The sequence below is a fragment of the Nerophis ophidion genome, linkage group LG08 (genome assembly GCF_033978795.1).
Source record: "Nerophis ophidion isolate RoL-2023_Sa linkage group LG08, RoL_Noph_v1.0, whole genome shotgun sequence".
In the NCBI taxonomy this organism is placed as follows: domain Eukaryota; kingdom Metazoa; phylum Chordata; class Actinopteri; order Syngnathiformes; family Syngnathidae; genus Nerophis; species Nerophis ophidion.
The window spans coordinates 71,705,858-71,732,932 of record NC_084618.1 but is presented as its reverse complement, the minus strand read 5'-3'; the positions used below and the strand labels follow the sequence as shown (position 1 = coordinate 71,732,932).

Here is a 27,075-nt window from a genome sequence, read left to right as displayed (position 1 = left end):
TTGAGAAATGTTCTAAAACTGTTTGATCATTTGCTTACAAAGTGGTGACCCTCGCCCCATCCTTGTTTGTGAATTACTTAGCATTTCATAGAAGCTGCTTTTATACCCAATCATGGCACCCACCTGTTCCCAATTAGCCTGCACACCTGTGGGATGTTCCATATAAGTGTTTTATCAGTATTCCTCAACTTTATCAGTATTTATTGCCACCTTTCCCAACTTTTTTATCACGTGTTGCTGGCATCAAATTCTAAAGTTAATGATTATTTGCAAAAAAAAATTGTTATCAGTTTGAACATCAAATATGTTGTCTTTGTAGCATATTCAACTGAATATGGGTTGAAAATGATTTGCAAATCATTGTATTACGTTTATATTGACATCTAACACAATTTCCCAACTCATATGGAAACAGTGTTTGTATAATAAAGGATGATAAAAACTATTCTACTACTACTACTAATAATAACATTATTAATATGCATTACACAACATGTAAGTATGGCCAAGGCATCCGGGGGTAGCCATTTTGGGCGCTCAATAACATTTCTATGTGACAAAATGTCAAAGAACATTGACACAGGGATTGAGTCACAATGTGTCAGTGTGTGTGTGTGTTTACTGACATTTTTGGCTTGAGTCACCATCACGATGGCACGTGACGCACCTCAAACTGTCCGGACCGCGGTACTTTCTGAAGAACGTTTACTTCATTTTTGTAAACAATGTGTTGTTTGATTTTAGGGCCACTTGGCTTTATGTTTACAGCATTCAATGAGAGAGAGCTATGGACTGGATTCCAGTTGGCTACAAGGAAGACCAGCAAGGAGAAGAGAGTCCTGGAGGAACTTGTGAGTGCCACAAGTATTAATATTTGATCATGAATTGTGTTTTTCATGCCGTAGCTTTCTTCGAGCTCCTGGTTGGCTCAACTGGCCGTATGGTTCGGTGTTACAGCGCCACCTGTTGTTTTGGCACGTGTCTGACAGCCTGACCATATGTGTTAAAGGCCTACTGAAATGAGATTTTCTTATTTAAATGGTGATAGCAGGTCCATTCTATGTGTCATACTTGATCATTTCGCGATATTGCCATATTTTTGCTGAAAGGATTTAGTAGAGAACATCCACGATAAAGATCGCAACTTTTGGTCGCTAATAAAAAAGCCTTGCCTGTACCGGAAGTAGCAGATGATGTGCGCGTGACGTCACGGGTTGTGGAGCTCCTCACATTGTTTACAATCATGGCCACCAGCAGCGAGAGCGATTCGGACCGAGAAAGCGACGATTTCCCCATTAATTTGAGCGAGGATGAAAGATTCGTGGATGAGGAAAGTGAGAGTGAAGGACTAGGAACAAAAAAAAAAGAAAAAAAAATAGACGGCAGAGCAATTCAGATGTTATTAGACATATTTACTAAGATAATTCTGGAAAATTCCTTATCTGCTTATTGTGTTACTAGTGTTTTAGTGAGATTATATGGTCGTACCTATACAACCTGAAAGTCGAAGGGGTGTGGCCACGGGTGTGGTGATCGCCAGTGTCTGCAAAAGAAAGCCAAGTTTCTCGATGAAGCATCCAACGGTAGGGGGCGGCCGGTGGGAGGAAGCAAGAGAGTCCGCAGCTGCCTCTTTGACAGGCGCAGGAGGAACGACGCAGGCTCTCCGCTCATGTCTACAGTAAGAGCCGACTTATTACCACCATTTTCTCACCGAAACCTGCCGGTTGACATGTGGTAGGGAACCATGTTCGCTTGACCGCTCTGTTCCATAGTAAAGCTTCACCGTCATCTTTCGGGAATGTAAACAAGGAAACACCAACTGTGTTTGTGTTGCTAAAGGCGGCCGCAATACACCGCTTCCCACCTACAGACGTTTTAGCAGGATACTTCCGCGCGAAATTTAAAATTGCAATTTAGTAAACTAAACCGGCCGTATTGGCATGTGTTGCAATGGTTGCAATTTCATCATTGATGTATAAACTATCAGACTGCGTGGTCGGTAGTAGTGGGTTTCAGTAGGCCTTTAATGTACATAAGGCCATTTTTAAAAACCCTAAGTGGCTTTCATAGTTTCATACATAAACATGAATGATGTTACCACACAAGTTGTTACACAATGCGGATCCCAGCTACTCAGGTATGCACAGCACGCGTCAGCTCGTCTTATCGAAAAACTGCATCATGCACGCGATTTTTGTGCTTGAGTGAAAACTGTGACCCCCTTTCCCTCCCTCGTTTTGTGTTAAAACACTCCTGGTTTTGATTCATAGCTCGCCTTATTCCTTATCTGCACGCCACCTTCGCCATTTCTTTTCCAATTCCATTTGTTTTCCTGCAATCCTTCACTGCCCTCCATTGCACTGCATGTGGGAACATAGTAAATGATAAAGAAAAGTTACAATTAAATGCTATTAAATGTTATGTTCCTTCATTCCACTATATAATATGACAGATCATTACAAGAGTAATAATCTGTTTAGGTGCACTAGTTTTCATCAATTTAGAAGTAAAACATAAGCATATTATGTTAAGCTTGGCACTCAGCATTAAGGGTTGGAATTGGGGGTTAAATCACCAAAAATTATTCCCGGGCGTGGCACCGCTGCTGCCCACTGCTCCCCTCACCTCCCAGGGGGTGATCAAGGGTGATGGGTCAAATGCAGAGAATAATTTCGCCACACATAGAGTGTGTGTGTGACAATCATTGGTACTTTAACTTTAACTTTAAAATTACACTTTTGAAGTGAAGTGAATTATATTTATATAGCGCTTTTCTCGAGTGACTCAAAGCGCTTTACATAGTGAAACCCAATATCTAAGTTACATTTAAACCAGTGTGGGTGGCACTGGGAGCAGGTGGGTAACGTGTCTTGCCCAAGGACACAATGGCAGTGACTAGGATGGCGGAAGTGGGAATCGAACCTGCAACCCTCAAGTTGCTGGCAGGGCCACTCTACCAACCGAGCTATACCGCTATACAGTTGACCTAGAAGAATGAACAATAACTTAACAGAAAAATAGTTAAATCCTCCCACAACATACTCCACAAATATGGCTGACATTAGTAAAAAAAAAAAAAAGCCATACCACCCAATTGGTGCCATTTGTCCCCAGGAAAATAAAACATATAAATGCTCAATAAAAATGTAAAATACAATGACTGATAGACACGATGTTGATATTGGAGTTTTTTGTTCATTGGCCGATACCGATATTGAAGCCTTAAAGTCTGATATCAGCACGAATCATGCATACTTTAATTATTTTGTACTGGGGAACGTTGGGTTGAGTTTTTTCTTGCCCTGATGTGGGATCTGAGCCGAGGAGGTCGTTGTGGCTTGTGCAGCCCTTTGAGACACTTGTGATTAAGGGCTTTATAAATAAACTTTGATCGATTGAACATCGAAAAAGGCTTAATCAAGTAAAAAGAGTTAAACATTAAAGAAAGGTATGTATGAAAAACATTACCCTATTTGTTATTATCCGTCTGGAATGGACTTATGTTCTTTTTAAGTTGAAGTGAAGTGGTGATTCGTTCATTGACAAAACTTTGTGGTCACAATAATTAACGAGGTTAAGCTCATAACACAGTATGTCAAATGACGCAGACACGATTGTTTCTGGATACTTTGTTATATTTGTAAGAAATATGCAACTATAATATTCGATACCTGTTAATATGGACTAATGTGCTGTTTTAGACAGCAATATTGTTCACTTAAGGACACTTATTACGTAAGTTAAGCTTGTGTGCTATTGTGTGCTTAGCTGTTGCGTAGCTCCTAACACTAAGTAGCCGGTAGAATACCATGTTTACCTTTTGTATATGACTTGATTAAAATACAAGAGAAGACCAACATTGTGTGCTTATTGAAGGATATTGAGATCCATCCCATCCATTTTCTACCGCTTATTCCCTTATGGATCACGGGGGCGCTGGTGCCTATCTCAGCTACAATCGGGCGGAAGGCGGGGTAAACCCTGGACAAGTCGCCCTCATCGCAGGGATATTGAGATGTTAACTGGTTGTCCAGTTTTGCACAAGCAGAACTGCTTGTATCAGAGATCATATTAATTGTTTTACATGCAAGGTGATATAATTCCATACATCTTTTTGAATAATATAGGTCTGATATCAATAAATATTAACACCCTTAGCTTACACTTCTTTGGAAAAATAGCATTTGTTGCATGTCCCTGATTCCTAATATGTGACTTTACCATGAAATATAATTATTTAAATCCTTCTGAGATGTTATATTTTTGATGTACTTGTGTTATTTTTGTATCACAATTATACTTTTATACTTAACTTAAAGATGAACTCCCTTTTTGAGATCAATCACTACGAAATACATGACGATAGATGGATTTATTTAATGCATTCTAAACACTAAACGGAAATAAAAGTCTGCTTGCAGTGCAGCCAAAGGGAGCTCCACTATTCTGCCCATAAAATCCCATAAATAAGCATTCAAAAAGCGCTGACAATACTCCATTTAGATTTAGTGACAGCCATTAAGGACCTGAAACTGGCGAGAACGACACGAAAAAAACGCTTGGTACCCCCGCACTCCACCCTGTTTCTTTGCGAGGATAATGAGACACTCTTTATCTAAATGGGAATATATGAACATCCTAGCAGTCCTAATGACAACAGACATTGTACAGTAAGTGATGTTTCATTATGTCTGTTTGCTCTCATAAAGTCTGCTATGATAATACTTAAGGGAAAAAAAACAGCAAACATTGTCAAGCATTTTTCAAACGAATGCACCGTGTATGTTTAAAATGATTAAAATACGAATTAAATATTCATATAAATGTGCCGGTTACTACATAACATGTTTACATGCATCATGTATATAAAACTTTAATAGAAGTGTTTGGATGATTTTTTAAGGGCTTTATAGGAAGAATTGCACGGCTCCCGTAGGCTCCATTGCAAGCAGACTTTTGATCGCAATTATTTAATATTTGGAATGCATTAAAAAAAATTACATCTTTTGTCATGTCTTTCATAATTATTGGAAACGACAAACAAAATTCCCAAAAAAGTGCAGTTCCCCTTTAAGTTTATTTAAAATATATTTGTGGAGAGGAATGTGGCCTACGGACCTGCCGCGGAACGAGATGTGCCAGGACCGGCCTTGAAGACAGCGAGAGGTGCGTAGATGGCCCAGGTGGGCCTTGTTATCTAATCAACTGTCACCTTTATTATCAGCAGCCAGGAGAAGAGACATTGCTGGAGCTGGAGTGAGAGCGAGCGAGCAACAAAACAGACACGGAAAGACAGTTGTTGGACAGCAACCCGCTGCACTAACTTATAAAAAAAAAACACATTGTTGTAACCCTGATCCGGGCTTTCATGGCGGTGTTTGGTGGTCTGAGGAATCCACTGGAAGGCTACCTCCACAATTTGGCGCCCAAACAAGCCGCACCACCTGAGGAGATGGAAGCCGACCTCCTGGCAGCAGCGACCAACATTCTCGCAGAGGTGACAGCGGCCAGCCATCGGCAGCTAGAGCCGGTGAGAGCGGCATGGCCAACATCAGCGGCCATCTCCGTACGGCGCACGGGGTAAAAGGAAGACCCCCATGCCTTCATAGACATTTTTGTGGCCACGGCGGAGGCATGCACGCAACCAAAAGAGGAGTGCGGAGTGCGACTCTTGCCGCTGCTGGCGGGGGAGGAACAGCGAACGGCGCTCAGCCTACCGGCGGCCTCCCGCGTACACTTCTTGGACCTGAGGACGGCGGTGCTGGACCGGACCAGTTGCACTGCCGAGGACCAATGGAGCCGGTTCTGGGCGCTGCGTCTGGGGACGGAGAACCGCCCGTTCATGTTTGGTCAGCAGCTCCGAGAGGCGGCGGCGCACTGGCTGCAACCGGGCGAAGGTGACGCCCAGGTAATGGAGTGGCTGGTCCTGGAGGCGATCCCAGCGTGGACGGTGGCCTGGGTCCGTTACCACCGGCCTCGAGGCCTGAACGCAGCGGTGACGCTCGCCGAGAACCACTTCGTGGTGCATCGCGAGGCAGCCGAGCGCCCAGCACCAAACCCACGCGGACTGAGCGCGCAGTGGGAGGAGGCGCCGCCGGCTTCACAGCGCTGTGAAACTGACTCTTGTGTGTGTGCTTCCTCGCAGGTCCCGGTTGCTGCGAATAAGGTGACTCCCACGTAGACGGCCCCTCAAATGCCTTGGCAGGCTTGCTCGAGGCGTGGGCAGTCCGGTCACGTGCGTCAGGGACCTCCACGTGTGGAGGTGAGGCAGGTGATCCAGGTTGCTGGCCCTCCGGCGGCCTCCCCCGGCCCGACTGAAACGTACTGTATACCGATAAGGATACAAGGTAGTACATACCGGGCGATTGTGGATTAAGGCTGTGAGCAGTCCATGATCCACCAGAAACTGGTTCGACCCGGGGCTTTGAGCCAGGCAGCACAGGTGAGAATTAGATGTGTTCATGGGGATGTGCACGAATACCCTGTGGTGCCGGTGGAAATTCAATACGGCAATCAAAATCATAGCGTCAAGGTTGCTATAAGTACGCACCTTTTGCACCCCTTAACCTACTAGAGTGTCAGCCCTGAGTTCAAATCCCGGCTGAGTCATACTAAAGACTATAAAAATGGGATCCATTACCTCACTGCATGGCACTCAGCATTAAGGGTTGGAATTGGGGGTTAAATCACCAAAAATTATTCCCGGGCGCGGCACCGCTGCTGCCCACTGCTCCCCTCACCTACCAGGGGGTGATCAAGGATGATGGGTCAAATGCAGAGAATAATTTTGCCACACCTAGTGTGTGTGTGACAATCATTGGTACTTTAACTTTAATCCTGGGTACCAATTGGCCGGGGATTAACAATTTATTGACGCAATGCGTAGTAGGGGTGCCTTCAGTAGGAAAGGGGAATATCAGTGCGGTGCTCAGCGACGACGCGGGTTCATCCGACCCTGCCGAGGGGGAACCGGCGGGGGCTTCGTGGAGCCTCCCCGGGCCCCCACTGGCACCCTACGGGGGATTTCCCCCTCGAGCAGTCCCAGGATTACACTCTGCGCGCGGCCTGGGACCAGGTGGTTTCCATCGATGATCAGCTGATGGACAGCGCGGGTATTCCCTCACTTCGCAATTATTAGGGATAGGTTATACCGAGTGAGTCGTGACACTCAAACAGGCGAGGAGATCACCCAGTTGTTGGTGCCGAAACGCCGTCGGGAAATGGTTTTCCAGGCGGCGCACTTTCACCCCATGGGGTATGATAAGACATTCCACCGGGTAATGGTCCGTTTCTACTGGCCGGGCTGGTGTGTGGCTTGCCCGGACTGCCAGCTGGTCAATTCAGCGGCCACCTCCGGGGCGCCTTTGCGCCCATTACCACTCATGGAGGGCCCGTTAGAGTGGACTGACCGGAGCACACGGGATATGGGTCCAAGCCCCGGCAAAAATGAAATTCAATACATCATGGACCTGAGAGCAAAACTCCACACGGTGGGGCACTTGTCACGTGAGAATTTGCTCCGGGCCCAGGAACGTCAGCAGCACTTGTATAACAGGGGGATGCAGCTAAGGAAACTTTCACCAGGAGAAAAAGTGCTTGCATTACTTCCGACATCCAGCTCGAAATTACTCGCCGAGTGGCAAGGACCCTTAGCGGTCACATAGCAAGTGAGCGATGTGGATTATGAGGTCCGGCGCTCGGACCGCGGCGGAGACACTCAAATTTACCATCCCAACCTCCTGAAGGCATGGAAGGAGACGCAGCCTGTTTCCATGGTGACGGTGGTCGAGGATGAGGAGTTTGGGCCGGAGATGCCACGCTTCGCCCGGCCCTCCCCCGTCCTCTGTGATAATCAGCTCACGTTAGCGCAGAAAGCAGATGTTGCCAAGCTGCAGTAGCGCTTTTCTGATGTGTTTTCCCCTCGGCCCGGCCGCACAAACCTCATCCGACATCACATTGACACCGGGTGTTACGGTGCGGTCTCGGAACCTACAGGCTCCCCGAACACAAACGCAAAGTAGTTCGGGAGGAATTAAAATCTATGCTGGAGTTAGGGGTAATAGAAGAATCCCACAGTGCGTAGTGAAGCCCCATTGTTCTGGTAGGGAAGAAGCATGGGTCTGTGCGGTTCCGTGTGGATTACCTAAAGATAAATTAGGTGTCACGTCTTGACGCCTACCCAATGCTACGGGTCGACAAGCTCCTGGAATGGATAGGCACTGCTCGCTTTTTTACGACACTGTAGTTGACCAAGGGTTTCTCGCAGATTCCCTTGTCGCCAGAGTCCAAGGAAAAAAACGTAATTTTCCACTCCGGAAGGTTTATACCAATTTATGACACTTACGTTGGCTTCTTCGGTGCGCCCGCCACGTTATAGCGCCTCATGGACTGGGTGTTGCGCCCAAACGCGGCCGCCTATCGGGATGATGTCATCATCCAGAGTGGTGGCTGGGAAGAACACATGCTGGAGTCCCTAAGGCAAGCGGGGCTCACCGCCAACCCGGCGAAATGTGCAGTTGGCCGGAGGGAAGTACAGTATTTGGGGTACCACTTCAGAGGAGGGCAGGTGCGCCCGCAAGTAGATAAAACAGCGGAAATAGTGGGCTGCCCAACCCCCAAGACGAAAAAAGAGGTGAGGAAGGGGGGTTAGGAGCAGCCGGACGGCTTCCCAGCCTGAGTCTGGCGGTGGAGGTATGTGGAGGGGGCGTGGCATGCGGGCTTACTGCGGAACAGGGTGTGCCAGGACCAGCCTCAAAGACAGCTACAGGTGCGTAGATGTCGCCTTTATTAGCAGCAGCCGGAAGGAGAGATGTTGGAGCTGGAGTGAGAGCAAGCGAGAAACAGACACGGAAAGACAGTTGTTGGAAAGCAACCTGCTGCACTAACTTATAAAAAATAAAACAGTGTTGTAACCCTGATCCGGGCTCTCATGGCGGTGTTTAGTGGTCTGAGGAACCCACTGGAGGGCTATCTCCACAATAATAATAATTGAAAATCCCACTTAAGTCATGTCCCTAGGTTTTCATTCAGTCCTGTTATACATTACACATTATGGCTCTGAAAAATTTTGGAATATTCCACAAGTCACCTGGTCCACAGGAAGTTGCCATCCATCCATCCATCTTCTTCCGCTTATCCGAGGTTGGGTCCCGGGGGCAGCAGCCCTAAGCAGGGAACCCCAGACTTTCCTCTCCCCAGCCATTTCATGCAGCTCTTCCCGGGGGATCCCGAGGCGTTCCCAGGCCAGCCGGGAGACATAGTCTTCTCAACGTGTCCTGGGTCTTCCCCATGGCCTCATACAGGTTGGACGTGCCCTAAACACCTCCCTAGGGAGGCGTTCGGGTGGCATCCTGACCAGATGCCCGACCCACCTCATCTGGCTCCTCTCGATGAGGAGGAGCAGCGGCTTTACTTTGAACTCCTCCCTGAAGGCAGAGCTTCTCACCCTATCTCTAAGGGAGAGCCCCGCCACACGGCGGAGGAAACTCATTTCGGCCGCTTGTACCCATGATCTTATCCTTTCGGTCATGACCCAAAGCTCATGACCATAGGTGAAGATGGGAACGTACTGTAGATCGACCGGTAAATTGAGAGCTTTGCCTTCCGGCTCAGCTCCTTCTTCACCACAACGGATTGTTACAACGTCCACATTACTCAAGACGCCCCACCGATCCACCTGTCGATCTCACGATCCACTCTTCCCTCACTCGTGAACAAGACTCATAGGTACTTGAACTCCTCCACTTTGGGCAGGATCTCCTCCCCAACCTGGAGATGGCACTACACCCTTTACAGGGCAAGAACCATGGACTCGGAGGTGCTGATTCTCATTCCAGTCGCTTCACACCCGGCGGCGAACCGATCCAGTGAGAGTTGAAGATCCTGGCCTGATTAAGCCATCAGCACCACATCATCTGCAAAAAGCAGAGACCTAATCCCGCGGCCACCAAACCGGAACCCCTCAACGCCTTGACTGCGCCTAGAAATTCTGTCCATAAAGGTTATGGACAGAATCGGTGACAATTGTGGCAGTTCACTCCCTGTACGATCAGTGTCAGAGCTTGGTCCGCATTGCCGGCAGTAAGTCGGACACGTTTCCAGTGAGGGTTGGACTACGCCACAGGAAGTTGCATCATTCCGATTCTCTGCAGGCCACGGGAAGACCGAAAGTGAATATTTGATGGTATATTAATCATGACTACGGGGAATTAGGCTTCACGGTGGCAGAGGGGTTAGTGCGTCTGCCTCACAATACGAAGTTCCTGCAGTCCTGGGTTCAAATCCAGGGGAATTAGGCTTCACTGTGGAAGAGGGGTTAGTGCGTCTGCCTCACAATACGAAGTTCCTGCAGTCCTGGGTTCAAATCCAGGCTCGGGATCTTTCTGTGTGGAGTTTGCATGTTCTCCCCGTGAATGCGTGGGTTCCCTCCGGGTACTCCGGCTTCCTCCCACTTCCAAAGACATGCACCTGGGGATAGGTTGATTGGCAACACTAAATTGGCCCTAGTGTGTGATTGTGAGTGTGAATGTTGTCTGTCTGTGTTGGCCCTGCGATGAGGTGGCGACTTGTCCAGGGTGTACCCTGCCTTCCGCCCGATTGTAGCTGAGATAGGCGCCAGCGCCCCCCCGCGACCCCGAAAGGGAATAAGCGGTAGAAAATGGATGGATGGATGGATAGGGGGAATTAGCATCGCAGCAGAGTCCTGCTTGGTTATTTGTTTATTTTTTTGTAAATGTTTTTTTTTTGTTTAATTACAAATGTGCACTAATGCCATGTGCCTCTATTTCATGTATTTGCTAATTTTATGCTAAAACCCCCACCCCTGTTACTTTCAGTCCTGTTACTCGCATGAGTCATCTTCAGCCTGAAAGCCATGAAGTAAATACACATTTTTGAGTGGTTCAATGTGCATTATCAGTTTTTTGTTGGAAAAAGACAGAAATTTAAGTGTATTTTGAGAGCGTTACAACAAGCAAATGGCATCGACTGGGTGGAGCGTTCCTTCAACATGATTAGACCGCCAATTAGATCCACTCAAAGCATGCAATGTAGGAAGGTACTAGGATATCTTACTAAAGGGAAGTGCTATTACGTTCAAACAAGACCTTTTCCAGCAGCACTTCCTATGCGCAAAAAAATAAAACAAGACAAAATCTACCTCTACACACCACAAATACACAGACATATATAAAGAAGAATGCATATTAGTATATTTTGACAATAAAACCCACTACTTTGTCATATTTTCAAAGCAGTTACCGTAATTTCCCCTGCATTGAATTATTAAAAATAGCTATCTTGAAAATGTAACATTTCTACCGAGTGACATTTTGCACACAATCCTTAAATACAAAGCTGTAATAACATGATTAGCGGGTTAACAGGACATGGTGTGATGGTGCACGGTCATATAGCAGAACACACATACACACACACACACACGCACACCAGTGCAAAGTGTTGAGAATGGAGACAAAGTGATGTGCAGTGGGTGACAGTGTCAGATAACAGCTCCAGCTAATGGACATCCCGAGGGCAGCAGTGGACGACAAATGCAGTATAAGGTAGTCCAAGCGCTGCTGTGATTTGGACTTACCAGCAATGATGGGGGCCAAGTGAAAGATATCCGACAAGCGGCTGTTGACTGCCTCGTATGGAGAATATTCCAGTAGGTCGTTACCTGTGTGCAACAGGATGACAAACAATTACACCAAATTCTATACAGTGACACACTGTGGCAGATAATAATCTTTTCAAACCAGTTTCATGTCGATTTCTCACTGCGAACACCGTGAAGTACACTTCTATAATCTACGTACAACCACTGTATCTAAAAATACCCATAAGAATATTTGTTATTATTGTGCATCATATTGAAAGCTGTTTCTAATGTTTTATACATGTATTTAATCCCCCCAATATTTTGGCAAGTTCTCGTAACAAAAACAATGGAGCTAAAATATCCTAAAGTATGTTAGGGGTCCACAAAAAACTAATAATTTATTCATAAAAATGTATCAATTTGAATATAATAATACATCTAAAATATAAATATACTTTGTGGTAAAATTTAGCATATATTAATTTTAAAGGCAGAGTTTATTTTTTAATTATTTAAAAAATGTAAGAGTAATCTAGAAAGTGTTTTATTGCTTTAATTTTATTTTTTAAATAAATGTAGTATATAATGTGGGATCTGAACCGATCTGAACCGTTGTGGCTTGTGCAGCCCATTGAGACACTTGTGATTTAGGGCAGTGGTTCTCAACCTTTTTTCAGTGATGTACCCCCTGTGAACATTTTTTAAGTAAAGTACCCCCTAATCAGAGCAAATAATTTTTGGTCGATAAAAAAAGAGATAAAGAAGTAAAATTCAGTTTTGGATTTATTAAATTGTATAACAGTGCAAAATATTGCTCATTTGTAGTGGTCTTTCTTAAACTATTTGGAAAAAAATATATCAAAATAACTAACTTCAATTATAAATAAAGACTTTTACACATATAAGTAATCATCAACTTAAAGTGCCCTCTTTGGGGATTGTAATAGAGATCCATCTTGATTCAAGAACTTAATTCTAAACATTTCTTCACAAAAAAGACATTTTAACATCAACATTTATGGAACATGTCCACACAAAAAACTAGCTGTCAACACTGAGTATTACATTGTTGCATTTCTTTTCACAGTTTATGAACTTACATTCATATTTTGTTGAAGTATTATTCAATAAATATATTTATAAAGGATTTTTGAATTCTTGCTATTTTTAGAATATTTTTTTTAAATTTCATGTACCCCTTGTCATACCTTCAAGTACCCCCAGGGGTACGCGCACCCCCATTTGAGAACCACTGATTTAGGGTATAGAAATAAACATTGATTGATTAATTTATATATTGAACACATTTAAGAATAAACATTTCCCCAAATTTTTGTTCAACTATACTGTGGTACAACTAAACTTAATAAGCATTTTTTTAAAAAGCAAAATCTATATTCATTTCTAAAAAAAACAAAAACCTTAAACTGAATTAAAATTGCTGTTAATTCTTACATGTCAGCTAAAAGCAATGCTATTAGGAACACCTACAATAGACTATACAGCTGAACACCCTGACATCAAATGTGTTCAATAATAATTCATACTATTTTATTGGCAGCCTGGCAATGATCATGCAGCATTATTGTGTTGCGCTTTCTGTAATTTGCATTTCAAACACACGTTTTTTTTAAGAAGTCCGAAGGGGCATTTACTGTATGTCGTGCTCATTAAAGTGGTTAGTGTCCGCCCTGAGATCGGTAGGTTGTGAGTTCAAACCCCGGCCGAGTCATACCAAAGACTATATAAAAAAAATGGGACCCATTGCCTCCTTGCTTGGCACTCAGCATCAAGGGTTGGAATTGGGGGTTAAATCACCATAAATGATTCCCGGGCACGGCACCGCTGCTGCCCACTGTTCCCCTCACCTCCCAGGGGATGATCAAAGGGATGGGTCAAATGCAGAGGTCAAATTTCACCACACCTAGTGTGTGTGTTGTAAGCATTTCACCAATCTCGCGCACTTTGCAAATTATACGTCATTTCCATTTGCATATCGCAGAATGAGATTTTGTTTGAAAATGGCGCGACCGTGCAAATGGATGGTTTGAGGACGGCTGAAGAAGAATTTGTGGAATTCTGCACAGAGAGCTACATCGAACAGACGAAGAACAGCAAAACAGTCTCCCCAACACTGCGTAGATGGCATCTAGGGTCAGGGTTAGGCTTAGGGTTAGTAGCCAGAACTTCCAACACAATCAATATATAGCTGGAAGCAATTTCCATTCATCCATCCATTTCCTACCGCTTATTCCCTTTTGGGGTTGCGGGGGGCGCTGGCGCCTATCTCAGCTACAATTGGGCGGAAGGCGGGGTACACCCTGTACAAGTCGCCATCCCATCGCAGGGCCAACACAGATAGACAGACAACATTCACACTCACATTCACACACTAGGGCCAATTTAGTGTTGCCAATCAACCTATCCCCAGGTGCAGGTCTTTGGAAGTGGGAGGAATCCGAACCAGCATATTCACGGGGAGAACATGCAAACTCCACACAGAAAGATCCCGAGCCTGGGATTGAACCCAGGACTTCAGGACCTTCGTACTAACCCCTCTCCCACCGTGAAGCCCCGGAAGCAACTTCCAAAATTGCCAAAAAGATTATACAAATTGTGCATCATACAAATTGCGCTCATTCATTTGCAAAATGTGCACCACACATTATTCGAATATATAGCTGGTAGCAATTTGCAAAAAGATTGCGCATTATAGGGGCTTCACGGCGGAAGAGGGGTTAGTGCGTCTGCCTCACAATACGAAGGTCCTGCAGTCCTGGGTTCAAATCCAGGCTCGGGATCTTTCTGTGTGGAGTTTGCATGTTCTCCCCGTGAATGCGTGGGTTCCCTCCGGGTACTCCGCCTTCCTCCCACTTCCAAAGACATGCACCTGGGGATAGGTTGATTGGCAACACTAAATTGGCCCTAGTGTGTGAAAGTGAGTGTGAATGTTGTCTGTCTATCTGTGTTGGCCCTGTGATGAGGTGGCGACTTGTCCAGGGTGTACCCCGCCTTCCGCCCGATTGTAGCTGAGATAGGCGCCAGCGCCCCCCGCAACCCCAAAAGGGAATAAGCGGTAGGAAATGGATGGATTGCGCATTATACAAATTGCTCACATTGGTATTTTGCCTGCAACATGGGCCCCCAACACATAATTTCATACAATTTCATCATCTCTGGGCCCCCCTCCATCATGGGAACCTAGAATCCGTCTCCTTTCCCCCCCCCCTTTTCGGCGCCCCTGTGTGTGACAATCATTGGTACTTTAACTTTAATATATGCACCTTGCAAACTCTGATAAATGCTCCAGAAGATACGCAGGCAGTTCTTCTCCTTCTTCATGCCCCTCCTGCACCTGCAGTGGTTCAGGGCGTTCTGCTTCATGGCCTCCATGGCGCTCCGGCACTCGCCCTGCGCCTCCGGAGCCGTCACCGCGCTCAGGTTGCTCTCCCTGCCCGCCACGCACTGCCTCATGGTGCGGTACTTGGTGCTGCAGGCGGCCTCCTTCAGGCACTGCTCGCTGGCCTTGACGCAGTCCAGACGCCCGCCTCCTCTAGGGGGCGCACCACCGCTCTTTAAAGCGGACAGCAAGTCTGCGAGTTGGGGACAATTGGCCTCACTCACTCATGTCTTAGAAATACTTGCAACGACAACATGGACATAGAAACAAAAAAAGACTTACCTGGCAGTGAGAGGAAGATGGCAAAAGTTGTTAAAATCATGGCGACTTGTTTATTCAGACGGAACTTATCACGGGCAACATGACGCATCCTGCTGGGTCACAAGCCGCGCTGGAACACCCGAACACTTCTCCACCAAATCATATCCAACCTCTTTAGCGAAACGTTGGTCGATAATGACACGTTTTTTTTTTCTCAAAACGGCTCTTTAAAATATATATTTTTAAAAAGCTACTTCCGCGTTGGCACGTGGACTTCAATGGTCCGCCGTCGCTCTTCGTCGGTGGTCCAAAGCAACTTTAAAAATCCCCGCAAAAGAAGAAGACATGGCGCGGAGTGGGAGAATCCACGGAGCCGAGGAGAGGAGACCAGCACGTCCGGACTCTCGTGGACTGTGAGGCGGAATAAAGCGACCTGCGAGGATGGGTCTGGGATGTTAGGCGAGGGGCGTGACGTCACACGCGCGCACCATCATCCCGACGTTAATGAGGGCCACTTTATTAGGCACACCTGCAAACCTTCAATTATATATTTTGTAATATCAAGATTCAGGCTGTCTCGCCCACCAAAAACAGTATCCTAATGAGTGCAGGGGCTTTCTCACAGGGGTTCCCAAACTACGGCCCAGAGGCCGGATCCAGCCCGCCATCATACAAAATCCGGCCCGTGGGAAGTCCCAAGTAAAAAAAAATAAAAAAATAAAAAAAAAAATATATATATATATATATATATATATATATATATATATATATATACATATAGGGCTTCACGGTGGCAGAGGGGTTAGTGCGTCTGCCTCACAATACAACGTTCCTGCAGTCCTGGGTTCAAATCCAGGCTCGGGATCTTTCTGTGTGGAGTTTGCATGTTCTCCCCGTGAATGCGTGGGTTCCCTCCGGGTACTCCGGCTTCCTCCCACTTCCAAAGACATGCACCTGGGGATAGGTTGATTGGCAACACTAAATTGGCCCTAGTGTGTGAATGTGAGTGTGAATGTTGTCTGTCTATCTGTGTTGGCCCTGCGATGAGATGGCGACTTGTCCAGGGTGTACCCTGCCTTCCGCCCGATTGTAGCTGAGATAGGCGCCAGCGCCCCCCGCGACCCCGAAAGGGAATAAGCGGTAGAAAATGGATGGATGGATGGATATATATATATATATATATATATATATATATATATATATATATATATATATATATATATATATATATATATATATATATATATATATATATATATATATATATATATATATATATATATATATATATATATATATATATATATATATATATATATATAGGGACGGCGTGGCGCAGTGGAATAGTGGCCGTGCGCAACCCGAGGGTCACTGGTTCAAATCCCACCTAGAACCAACCTCGTCACGTCCGTTGTGTCCTGAGCAAGACACTTCACCCTTGCTCCTGATGGGTGCTGGTTGGCGCCTTGCATGGCAGCTCCCTCCATCAGTGTGTGAATATGGAAGTAGTGTCAAAGCGCTTTGAGTACCTTGAAGGTAGAAAAGCACTATACAAGTACAACCCATTTATATATATTTGTTTTTATATTATTATTTTTTTAATACAAATCAGGCCCGCGGGAAGTCCCAAGTTAAAAAAAATAATAATAAATATATATGTATATATATATATATATATATATATATTTGTTTTTATATTATCATTTTTTTTAAAACTGTCCTTTCTAATCCATTTTCTACCACTTGTTACTCTCGGTATCTCCGATTCGCTCAGGCTAACCATGCTGTCTGAAAATGCATTTTCCCAGCGATAACGTGACATCATATATACGTATATATATATATATATCGTATTTCCTTGAATTTCCACAGGGCATATAGTATGCGCCTGCCTTGAATTACTGCCTTGAAAAACTCTCTTCCCAAAATAATTAGCGCATGCTTAGTATTACCGCCTGGTCAAATTCGTGACGTCACGAGTGACACTTCCCCTGTCGTCCTTTTCTAAATGGATGAGGCTGATTTCAATACCGGTAATTTGAAATCGCATAAAGGGAAGAAGATTAAGAGCTATTAGTAGGATTTAAGGTCCAAGCTTACATCACACTCAAATTTGTACTGCATACCTTTGGTAAGTGCCGGAGTGAGAAAAGGTTTTAAAATAATTAGTGCATGCTTACTTTTACTGCATGCCTTTGGTAAGCGCAGGAGTGAGAAGAGGTTTTAAATTAATTAGCGCCCCGGCGGCAATTGAAGGAAATACGGTATATATTTATATATATATATATATATATATATATATATATATATATATATATGTATGTGGGTGTGGGAAAAATCACAAGACTACTTCATCTCTACAGAACTGTTTCATGAGGGGTTCCCTCAATCATCAGGAGATTTTTTGCGCTCTACCACGGTATCGAGCACTATTCTCTGGATAATCCAATCAAGACATATATATATATATATATATATAAATCTCCTGATGATTGAGGGAACCCCTCATGAAACAGTTCTGTAGTCTTGTGATTTTTCCCACACCTACATATATATATATATATATATATATATATATATATATATATATAAACAGCAAGGTGTGTAAAAAAAAAACTGCCACAATAAACAGTTGGACATTCAAAAGTTTAGAGATGGTAAAATTAAATTCCCCTGTAAAGGTCATAGTACACTTTAGATCAGGGATCTCAAACTCAATGTACCTGGGGGCCACTGGACGCAGGGTCTGAGTGAGGTTGAGCCGCAAGAAAAGATTTATTTAAAAAAAAAAATTGCATACTCCTCAGCATGTTTAGTTGTATAATAACGTTTCAAATTGTATTCATTGTGCACCGCAACTTTCTCTGTGCAAATAAGACACATCGGGTTGCCCCTGTGCTCAACGAAGCAGTATTGCATTTCCCACTTTTCCTGGAATTGTCTTTGCACATCACTAACTCTTCACTGCAGGCTTTGAAAAAGACATGTTTGGGGTTGTGGAATATATTTGTATTTAGCCGACACACGGAGAAGAATGTTATTTCTGCAATGTGATTCGTTCCGCTTTTCCTCCCTCCAGCAACACGGGGGTCAGCGGCTAGAAGCCGGCCGGGAAAGTACCGGGATAGCCAGCGCAAAAAAGTGACGGCTCCCGGAGTATTATCCAGCGTCATATAGAAATATATGTAGTGTTCATCGTGTGAGGCAATGCAAATTAAACAATTAGAAAAAACAAATAACGGTTTGAATTGGTCCAGGTTATCGGGGACTGTTATTACTGACGGACAGGTGATACGGCGTGACTGAAGCCAGGCACTTAAGAAAACCCTCGTCTCCATGACAACGTCTCTGTCGCTTTCACTCATTTGCCGCTTTTCCACTAACGCAGGGGTAGGCAACCCAGAATGTTGAAAGAGCCATTTTGGACCCAAATAACACAACGCTGTCAAGCACCATTCATATTAAGGTGGGGCCGCAAAATAACGTCTTGCGGGCCGCAATTGGCCCGCGGGCCGCGTGTCTGAGGCCCGTGCTTTAGATTGATGTGATAAGTGTAAAGCAGTGGTCACAAACCTTTTTGATCCCAAGATCCCTGGTCTCAGCCAAAAATCAAAGCAAGATCTACCTCTGCGTCAACTATGTTTTATAAATGTGTGTGTGTGTGTCTGCATGTGTACACACACACACACACACATATATATATATATTTGAATGTGAGTGTGAATGTTGTCTGTCAATCTGTGTTGGCCCTGCAATGAGGTGGCGACTTGTCCAGGGTGTACCCCGCCTTCCGCCCGATTGTAGCTGAGATAGGCGCCAGTGCCCCCCGCGACCCCAAAAGGGAATAAGCAGTAGAAAATGGATGGATGGATATATATATATATATATATATATATTTATATATATATATATATATATATATATATATATATATATAGATGACCTGGCCCCCCGGCCAAACTTTTTAAACCCAATGCGCCCCCCGATTCTAAAAGTACGGGGACATCTGCTTTATCAGTATCATGCTTCTAACCCCCACTTCGAGGAGCTTCAATAGCCTTTATTTAAACAGGAATAGACTCGTTAAGATTAAAATCTCTTTTTCAAGAGCGAGGGGTTAGTGCGTCTGCCTCACAATACGAAGGTCCTGAGCAGTCAGGGTTCAATCCCGGACTCGGGATCTTTCTGTGTGGAGTTTGAATGTCCTAAATGTGAATGCATGGGTTCCCTCCGGGTACTTTGGCTTCTTCCCACTTCCAAAGACATGCACCTGGGGATAGGTTGATTGGCAACACTAAATTGGCCCTAGTGTGTGAATGTGAGTGTAAATGTTGTCTGTCTATCGGTGTTGGCCCTGCAATGAGGTGGCGACTTGTCCAGGGTGTACCCCGCCTTCCGCCCGATTGTAGCTGAGATAGGCGCCAGCGCCCCCCGCGACCCCAAGAGGGAATAAGCGGTAGAAAAATGGATGGATGGACCTGACAAAAAGCTTGAACCAGAGGTGTCAAACGTACGGCCCGAGGGACGGATCAGGCCCGCGGGCAGGTTTTATGAGTTTGCTAAGTCTAAAAATGAACATGAAATTTTTCAATGAAAGAAACTGCTGTTCTGAAAGTGTCCACTAGATGTCGTACTAGCAATTATTTGAATCTTTGTCGATGATGCTACATATGTACAAAATAAACCACATGATGTTAGTACATCAGTCGAGGAAAACGAGCAAACTACGTAAATAACATACTGTAATTTGAGTTTGATATCATTTTTTCATCTTGATTTATTGAATATGAACACCTATGAGTTGACTGATGAACATTATCACATCATTTATTCACAAAATATAAATGACGATATATAAAGTATATATACTATTAACCGCAACAGGTAATTGTAAAAAACAAAAAAAACAATAACAACAACAACATTAGGATTTGTACATTTTCAGAATGTGCTTGTGCTTTTTTTTAAAACAAAGAAAACAATCTGAAGTTGTCTTTATTTTTAAGTTAACATGCCGGGATTTTAACAGTCCAGCCCACTTGGGAGTAGATTTTTCTCCATGTGGCCCCCGATCTAAAATGAGTTTGACACGCCTGACTTAAACACTGCAAAATGTGCTTATTGTAGCCAATAATCCATATTTTTAAAAATATCATCACCATGTTTTGCATACGTTTGAAGATTTATTGTGCTTCTGAGTTCATGTAAAAGTTGAAGTACCACTGATAGTCACACAAACACACACACACACACACACACTGGATGTGGTGAAATTACACTCTGCATTTGACCCATCCGCTTGTTCCACCACCTGGGGGTTTGGGGGAGCAGTGAGCGGCAACGGTGGTTGCGCTCGGGAATCATTTTGGTGATTTAACCCCCAATTCCAACCGTTGATGCTGAGTGCCAAGCAGGGAGGCAATGGGTCCCATTTGTATAGTCTTTGGTATTTGGTTTGAACTCACGACCTACTGATCTCAGGGCGGACACGCTAACCACAAGGCTACTGAGCAGGTCATCAATTTGAATTCATTATTATTATTATTTATTGAGTTTATGTATTTTTTATTTTTCAGTATCAAATCAGGGGATGTTTTCCCCTTCCTGGGGGGTGGAGAGGACGTATCAGAAAATAATTGAGAACAGCAGTGGTTCTCAATCTTCTTTCACCAAGTATCACCTCAGAGAACACTCCAAGTTTACCATAATGACCAACATTAAAATAGAGTAGCCTAGTAGGCCTAAATATTCATTAAAACAAGACAGTGGTTTTAATTAACAGGTATATTTAATATTTTGTCCATTTTAACACAGTTTGAACAGTTACACTGTGTTTGAATATTTAATTAGGTGATTATTTGGATTTTCACGTACCACAGTTTGAGAATATCCGATGTAAACTCACTATTCTGAACTGTTACACACGAAAGGGTGTCAATTTAGTCAAAACATGCAACCCTACTGTGTTGCCTGTGCTATTATGTTTCTGACAAATACACCACATAGTGGCGCTATAAATTCATCCCCTTATGAGTTGGACTGACTTGAGATTTCTCACACAACTCCTTTTTATAATTTTATTTCCGACAAGATATCCAAAATAATCGCTATTAACACATTTTAAAACAGAAAATACTGTAACAATGTAATCTGAAAAAAGTAGATTAAAATGAATGAAAATTAACAGAAATCATCAAAAACATGTAATTTTTTATACGCCATTTTAGGATTTAATCAACTACTGAATACAATATATTTAATCAAGTGTGGAGGGCTTTGTAATTGTTATTCTAGTTGTTTTACTGCTGCTTTTATTTATTAATTTATTAATTTATTATTGTTGTAGATTTTTAATGTGATAAGGATCCCATGAGTTTGAAAATATTGGCTGTAATAATAAAAAATAATCATGATACAGCACAACATGAGGTATATCGTTACAGGATACATTATCATATAGCTCATATGATTACAGTAATGAACCCACTCATTATTCACACTCCAACTTTAGTAGGGATTTAAATCAACTCACAATTCCACTCGATTCCGATACTTGGGGTGACAATTCGATTCAGAATCCATTCTTGATTCAATACGATTCTCGATTCAAAACCAATTTTCGCAGTATATTATTTGATCCAAAAATGTTTTTAAAACCATTTCAAAACACACACTTAAGTGCAGAGATGGCCTAAAAATGTATTTTTCAAAATATATTCCTGAAAACAAAATGTATTTTTTAGAATCATGAATCGATTTACAATTGGAAGAAATAATAATTGCGATGTATAGATTTTTTTTAGCACCCCTAAATTTTAGGGTGAGATGACGTGCTGTCATCATCGGCGACGCACAGCATTTTTTGCAAGTGCAATAGCACCTTAATTGTCCTCCAGAATTGTTACTGTTGCATATTCATGTCCATTGTCTATTTCATTCAATATATGTAGCAGGTATCAATCAATCAATTTTCAAATATGTAAAAAAAAAAAAAGGAAAGTCCAATGCTCATTTGTTTTCGTTTTTTATTCTCCATTGTTTTCATTTTGTTATAATGGCTGTTCAGGCTATAGCACTGTGTTGGATCAGGCTTGCTCTTGTTTTTTTGCATATTTGAAAAAAAAAATATTTATGTATAAATCAATCAAAGTTTATTTATATAGCCCTAAATCACGAGTGTCTCAAAGGGCTGCACAAGCCACAACGACATTCCCACATCAGGACAAGAAAAAACTCAACCCAATTGAGATGACAATAAGAAACCTTGGATGGGACCGCAGAAGTGGGGACCCCCTCCTGGGCTACCAGTGTAATGGACGTAGAGTGGATCTAACATATTATTGTGAGAGTCCAGTCTATAGTGGATTTAAAATAATAATATATATAATGTGTATAATGTGGCATGCCTCATTATACACGACGAGTTGAGTTTATACCAAAATGGATACATGGATGATACAGCAGAGGATTGGGAGAATGTCATGTGGTCAGATGAAACCAAAATAGAACTTTTTGGTATAAACTCAACTCGTCGTGTTTGGAGGTAGAAGAATACTGAGTTGCATCCCAAGAACACCATACCTACTGTGAAGCATAGGGGTGGAAAGACCATGCTTTGGGGCTGTTTTTCCGCTAAGGGGACAGGACGATTGATCCGTGTTAAGGAAAGAATGAATGGGGCCATGTATCGTGAGATTTTGAGCCAAAACATCCTTCCATCAGTGAGAGCTTTGAATGGTTGACCAAATACTTATTTTCCACCATAATTTACAAATAAATTATTTGAAATTCCTACAATGTGAATTCCTGGATTTTTTTTTTCATATTCTGTCTCTCACAGTTGAAGTGTACCTATGTTGAAAATGACAGACCTCTGTCATCATTTTAAGTGGGAGAACTTGCACAATCGGTGGCTGACTAAATACTTTTTTGCCCCACTGTATGCAACTCAAAATGCAGTTAGCATAAAAACGTGCAAAAACAAGTCGCTATTACTCTCGACGATGGATTTGCGGCTTCTCTTTCCGTGCAGCCTGACAATGAGTGAGGCATCGATTCGTACGAGTGCATGCAAAGTGAAGAGTGCATTAGACAAATTGATTGGTCAATTTATTGCTCCTTCTCCTTTTTATGTACAGTATTTTGCTGGACAGATGGCAATGAAGTGTTTGTGCGGATGATTAGTTTATAAATGAATGGCTCTGATTCCTTGGCTCACGATTTGTCAACGTAAGTCAATATTTGAGCAGATGGTCATTGAAAATGTATTGGTTACTTATTGAGACGGAAACAATACAGTATGTTTTGTTTGGGTGCAGCAAGCACACGAGCATGTGATTAACGCTTTAAGCAGGTTAAGGTTATTTCCTGCGTATGATGGCTGTTTCACTTAAGCAAATGTACACAATCTTTAGTATATTGACAACAAATAAATAACACCCAGGGGTGTGTCTTCGGAAACTCCCACGTCAGCGTTATCTATGTTATCGGCTGTCATTTATTGGTATTAACATGTCACTCATGCAGGTTACGATTGTGCTAATCAATAGCGCGCCTATGCAACAATTCACACGAAACGCATTCACTTCCTCTTAAAGGCACAGCTTGCCGTCTTGTTGATCGTAAACATGACATTTAAATGAACGCAGATGACAGGATTATGTGACAGCGCATTTCCTCCACTGTAGTGGTCGCCGCTTAGATAGACGCCCTGCCTTGATGAATTGTCAAACACTCAAATCGGTGAACGCTAAACATCAAACAGGATATTAAAGGCCTACTGAAACCCACTACTACCGACCACGCAGTCTGATTGTTTATATATCAATGATGAAATATTAACATTGCAACACATGCCAATACGGCCTTTTTAGTTTACTAAATTGCAATTTTAAATTTCCCGCAAGTTTCTTGTTGAAAACGTCGCGGAATGATGACGCGTACTTGTGACGTCACTGACTGTCAGGAAATATTAGCAGCTGCACCACTCGCGGCTAAAAGTCGTCTGCTTTAACCGCATATTAACACAGTATTTTGGACATCTGTGTTGCTGAATCTTTTGCAATTTGTTCATTTAATAATGGAGACTATAAAAAACAATGCTGTTAGTGGAAAGCGGTGTATTGCAGCTGTCTTTAGCACCGAGACACAGCCGGTGTTTCTTTGTTTGTTGTGACGCGGAGCGGTCAAGCGAACATGTTTTCTTTACGTCAACCAGCATGTTTTTGGATGGGGAAATTGTGATATATATCTTACCGGAGAAATCATTGGATTATTCGTCGTCCTGCAGCAGCGGCAGCTGTGAGCTTGGCTCCTCAGCTTCTCACTTAGACACTTCGTGTTCACCGCAGCCATCCGACCTCGAGGTATGTCTTTACAATCTTTTACAATCTTTAAAATCTCACTAAAACACTATTAAAACAATAAGCAGATAAGGGATCTTCCAGAATTATCGTAGTAAATGTGTCTAATTTCATCTGAAACGCTCACTCTGCCGTCGCCCGGAGCCGTCGCTTTTTTTTCTTTTTTCTTCTTTTTCTATTTCTTCACTATCAATATCCTAATTCACAAATCTTTCATCCTCGCTCAAATTAATGAGAAAATTGTCGCTTTCTCGGTCCGAATTGCCCTTACTGCTGGTGGCTCCCATTAAAAACAATGGGAATATGCGTGGAGCCCTGCAACTCGTGACGTCATGCGCACATACTTCCGGTACAGGCAGGGCTTTTCTATAAGCGGCCAAAAGTTGCAAACTTTATCCTCGATGTTCTCTACTAAATCCTTTCAGCAAAAATAAGGCAATATTACGAAATGATCAAGTATGACACATAGAATGGACCTGCTATTGCCGTTTAAATAAGAAAATCTCATTTTAGTAGGCCTTTAAACAACAAAAATGACCTTTTTCTGTCAGTGGATACACCAGTTGTGGCATCTGTAAAGCTGTCAAAAGCTGTACAACCATTTGCATGGACCTAAAAATATTTAGCTAATAAAAAAGCAAAATCTGAAAAAAAAAAAAAAAAAGTTAGCAAGAAGTGGAATTATTACATGCAGGACAAATATATATACTTTGTATTGATTGATTGATTGAAGCTTTTATTAGTAGATTGCACAGTACAAATCAAATCAAATCAACTTTATTTATAAAGCACATTTAAAATTTACCACAGGGGTAGCCAAAGTGCTGTACAATGGACAGGTTAAAAGATAATACGAGGACCGAGCAAACAACACAACACGAACAGAACATGATAAAAAATAAATAAATAAAACATAAAAACAGGTTCACAGCAGGTGTATAATGGGGCACCATTGCAGGATGGATATAATTTAGTGTTAAAAGCCAAGGAATAAAAGTATGTTTTTAAGAGAGATTTAAAAACAGGAAGAGAGGAGGCTTGTCTAACACTCTATATTCCGTACATTTGATGACTAAACAGTAACACCCGAATACGTTTTTCAACTTATTTAAGTCGGGGTCCACGTAAATCAATTCATGGTAATGTTATTGTGGTATGTTATTCAAAAACATAAAAATGGTTTATATCTATTTTACAAAAACAAAAACACTGGTTTAATTGTTTTTTTTTTGGCAGATACAATCAACAGTGAAACAACAAACACACAAACACACACACTGAAAATGCATCAGTCAAATAAGTACAGGCAACTATTGACATACAACTTCACTTCTGAATGTCCCCAACACGGTGTAGCAATACACAAAACCAGTCAATAGGCTCATCAATTATCTACATTTTAATTACTTTTCAATTTCCTTTAAATATGAGATCAGTCTCTTACATATTTTAGAAAACCACCCCATACTTCCTGATACTTCACAGAACAGCCAGTCAATGTCAGCCTAATCTTCTCCAATTTAAGGAAATAAAGAATATCTCCAATCCAGCCGGGAGGCGCTGCAGCCTTCCAATTTAGAACAATGAGTCTTCGAGGCAACAAAATAGTGATTGTGACCAGATTCTTTTGGGATTTGCTGAGAGAAGATTGAATTCGAGCTAGCCCAAATAGTCCGCTTAGAGGATTCAGTTCAATCTTTTTGCCAATAACGAAAGACAAAGTATTACAATTTAAATCCAATAACTGCACAGGGATGGGCAGAGCCAAAACATATGTTCTGAGTTAGCAGGAGACTGTTGACACAGATCACAGAATCAGAATCAGAATAGTTTTATTGCCATTGTTTGAGAACAGGTTCACAAACTAGGATTTTTTTCTTGGTACAATTGTGCAACATAAAACACATATAACACAGAATAGGTGATAAAATTAACTGTAACTGAGGTATCAGATCTTGTTATTGTTATGTGTCTGATGGCTGAGGGGGAAAAGACTGTTCAGGTGGCGGGAGGTGTGGGTCTGGATGGACCCTTGTCTCCTGCCTGAGGGGAGAAGGGAGAATAGTTTGTGTCCAGGGTGAGAAGAGTCAGCTGTGATCCGACCCACATGCCTCCTGGTCCTGGAGGAGAACGTGTCCTGGAGGGATGGTATCCTGCAGCCAATCACCTGCTCAGCAGCACGTACGATGCGCTGCAGTCGATACTTCTCCCGTCCAAAGGCAAAACCTAATAACTCACTTCTAGCTGATTTTGAGAAAACAAAGGAAAACCAACTTGATGCTGTCTTACAAAGATCTACAAAGTCATAAAACGTATAGATGTTTTCTTGAGCTTTCATTTTCTTGCCGATTGAGCCATGGATTGAATCTGCTCTCATGAACGTGTGCCCTTTCTCCAGATATTTTATCACAATCTCGGGTGGGCCCCATTCTGCGTTTGCACATTGGGCA

General features: G+C 42.9%; 1 protein-coding gene across 1 annotated transcript in view; it reads right to left on the bottom strand.

Moving 5' to 3' along the window:
* The window catches only part of gfra1b (gdnf family receptor alpha 1b), a 42,589-nt gene extending 26,854 nt beyond the window's left edge, over positions 1 to 15,735 (bottom strand). Inside the window, exons 1-3 of the mRNA XM_061909598.1 lie at positions 15,285 to 15,735; positions 14,887 to 15,195; positions 11,597 to 11,680 (exon numbers count right to left, since the gene is read on the bottom strand). Coding sequence (XP_061765582.1) covers positions 11,597 to 11,680; positions 14,887 to 15,195; positions 15,285 to 15,372 — 481 coding nt within the window. The 5' untranslated portion in view covers positions 15,373 to 15,735. The remainder of the gene's footprint in view (positions 1 to 11,596; positions 11,681 to 14,886; positions 15,196 to 15,284) is intronic.
* Between the last annotated feature and the right edge of the window lie 11,340 nt (positions 15,736 to 27,075).